At 49.4% G+C, this 2,857-nt stretch overlaps 2 protein-coding genes across 2 annotated transcripts in view; one reads left to right on the plus strand and one right to left on the minus strand.

Annotated features, from left to right (window-relative positions):
* The window catches only part of EMH_0043690 (dual specificity phosphatase, catalytic domain-containing protein, putative), a gene marked incomplete at both ends in the record, with an annotated part of 3,885 nt that extends 2,631 nt beyond the window's left edge, over positions 1 to 1,254 (minus strand). The window contains 2 exons of the mRNA XM_013495869.1: positions 199 to 421; positions 976 to 1,254. Coding sequence (XP_013351323.1) covers positions 199 to 421; positions 976 to 1,254 — 502 coding nt within the window. The remainder of the gene's footprint in view (positions 1 to 198; positions 422 to 975) is intronic.
* Positions 1,255 to 2,025: 771 nt separating this feature from the next.
* Positions 2,026 to 2,244, plus strand: EMH_0043700 (uncharacterized protein; the record flags this gene model as incomplete). The annotated part of the gene is made up of 1 exon (XM_013495870.1): positions 2,026 to 2,244. The coding sequence occupies one exon, from the start codon at positions 2,026 to 2,028 to the stop codon at positions 2,242 to 2,244; it is 219 nt and encodes a 72-aa protein (XP_013351324.1).
* Positions 2,245 to 2,857: the final 613 nt, after the last annotated feature.

Here is a 2,857-nt window from a genome sequence, read left to right on the forward strand (position 1 = left end):
TGGAGGAGGCTGCAGCAGTAGGGTTTTCTGGTTTGTATGGGGTGTCTCCTTGTGTCTCCTTTTTTTTTTTTATTTTTTTTCTATTTCTTTTTGTGTTTGTCTGCTTGCATCTCTGTCTCCTTTTATATTTCTCTTTATTGTGATATTAGGGTTTAGGGTTTAGGGTTTAGGGTTTAGAGAGAAACCCTAAACCCTCACTGGTTCTGGCGTCTGGGTCTCTTCTGAATATATCGGGCTCGCTGTCTTCGATGGAGACAGTAGCATGGAATGCATGCGCAGCAGCAGCTCCTGCTGCTGCTCCCTTTTGCTGCTGCTGCTGCTGCTGCTGCTGCTGCTGCTGCTGCTGCTCATCACTCTCAATGTTGTGGGGTAGAGCGGGCCGCACCTCCTCCAGCCGATCCTGCAAATACTGCAGCTGCACCTGAAAAGGAGACACAGAGACACCATGCTTTACACTGTCTCCTTTCTCTTTCTACTGTCTCCTTCTTCTGTCTCCTTTCTCTTTCTACTGTCTCCTTTCTCTTTTCTATTGTCTCATTTCCCTTTTCTTTGTCTCTACTGTCTCCTTTCTCTTTTCTCTTTTTTACTGTCTCCTTTCTCTTTCTACTGTCTCCTTTCTCTTTCTACTGTCTCCTTTCTCTTTCTACTGTCTCCTTTCTCCTTTCTACTGTCTCCTTTCTCTTTTCTCCTTTCTCCTTTCTCTGTCTCTCCTGTCTCCCTTATCTCTATATCTACTGTCTCCTTTCTCTAAACCCTAAACCCTCTCCCTTCCCCCAACCCCCCCCCCCCCCCCNAAAAAAAAAAAAAAAAAAAAAAAAAAAAAAAAAAAAAAAAAAAAAAATAAAAAACTCACCTGAAAGCCTACATTGGGGTAAACGGGTCTCTTTTTGGTGAGAAAGGAGATAGCATCATCGAGGCGGAGACTTTTTCTATAAATTAAAAAAGCAAGAATAACACAGGCGCTGCGGCTTATACCTTTTGCGCAGTGTACCAGCACGCGGCCCCCAGCTCCCCTTCTCCCTGCTGCTGCTGCTGCTGCTGCTGCTGCTGCTGCTGCTGAGGAGGAAGAGGAGGAGGAGGAGGAGGGAGGAGAAGGGCTGCTTGGCGATCCGTCTTGTGCTGCAACTTCTGCTGCTGCTGGTCCTTCTGCTGCTGCTGGTCCTTCTGCTGCTGCTGCTGCTGCTGCAGCAGCAGCAGCAGCAGCAGGAGCTGCAGCAGCAGCAGCAGAAGCAGCAGCAGGTTGAGTGAAATCATCTTGGGTAAAAGAGAACATGCTGCATATGTTTTCTTTTTCTATGAAGCAGTGGTTTCTCCTTCTCCCCTGCAGCAATCTAACATTTGCTGCTGGTGTTCCTGCTGCTGCAGCAGCAGCAGCAGCAGCAAGCTGCTGCTCTGTAGGTGGATGCAATCTATAGTTTCTATCTAATAAAGCCCTATCAATAAACTCTAAACAAAAAGGAATAAGAGGAAGCATAAGTTCTTGCGGTGTATCGACAACAGAGCAGCAGCAGTAAACATATCTATCGGGGTGTACGGTGAGGTGCTGCACTAGCTGCTGCTGCTGCATCTGCTGCAGCAGCTGCTGCTGTTTATATATTTTTGTTGTTTCTGTTTCCGGATTACATTTAATAATTTCTTTTCTTTGCTGCAGTTGCTGCTGCAGCTGCTGCAGCAGCAACTGAGGTGCAGCAGCAGCACTGTGTAAACATAATATATGTGTTATTCTATTCTGCTGCAGCCAGGTGCCGCTTCTTGCTGCTGCAGCAGAACCCAAATATAAACCTGGTAGTATCTCGTGTGCTGCTTGTCTTTGCTGCTGAGACAAAGGAGAAAAGTGAGAAAAAAAAGAATAACCACAAGACACGCCCCCGCTGTTACCAGCCCCAGCGGGGGCAGCACGGCTATCCATCACTGCTGCTGCTGCTGCTGCTCCTGCTGCTGCTGCTGCTGCTCCTGCTGCTGCTGCTGCTGCTCCTGCTGCTGCTGCTGCTGCTGGTGCTGCTGCTGCTGCTGCTGGTGCTGGTGATGCTGGTGGTGCTGGTGCTGGTGATGTTGGTGCCGGTGGTGCTGGTGGTGAGGGGGGTGGGGGTGGTGATGGGGTGGGGTTGGTGGAGAAGCGGGGTAGTGCTGCTGCAGGAAGAAGAACTGCAGCAGCAGCAGCAGCAGCTAGAGCTGCAGCAGCAGCTACAGCAACAGCAGCAGCAGCAGCAGAAGGGACGGCAGCAGCAGCTGCACGGCTCCTAGGACATGCTGCTGGCGTGGGATCGTCTCCTCAAGCGGTGCAGCAGCAAGAACAGCAGCAGCAGCAACAGCAGCAGCAGCAGCAGGAGCTGCTGCTGCTGCTCCCGCTACAGCTGCAGCAAGGGGCTGGAGCGCCTATAGGCACTGGGCTTGTGAAGCTCTGGGGGTGATGCTGCAGCAGCAAAGAGGAGACAGCAGCAGCAGCAGCAGCAGCAGCAGCAGATGGCTGCAAGCAGCAGCAGCAGCAGCAGCAGCAGCAGCAGCACGAGGAGGCCTCAGGGCTCCAGAGAAAAAGAGAAAAAGAAACGTATTTATTTCTGCTGATGAATATAAATAAATAAATTAAAATAATTTAACAAAATATAAATAAAAAGAAAAAAGAAAAAAAAACAAACAATACACAAATAGATCCCCTCAAGAGAAGCCAAGCCCCAAAATCCTCATACGCATGCAAACGCATGCAGCAGCAGCAGCAGCAGCAGCAGCAGCAGCAGCAGCAGCAGCAGTAAAGCTGGGGTGTATGTACACCTCAAGTTTGTCTTTATAATAAAAATGAATCTCCGCCTCGGTGTATAGCGATGGGTAGAAAACAAATATAGGATTGTTTTATAGTGAG

Source organism: Eimeria mitis, genomic scaffold (genome assembly GCF_000499745.2).
Source record: "Eimeria mitis Houghton genomic scaffold, Emh_scaff1797, whole genome shotgun sequence".
NCBI lineage: Eukaryota > Apicomplexa > Conoidasida > Eucoccidiorida > Eimeriidae > Eimeria > Eimeria mitis.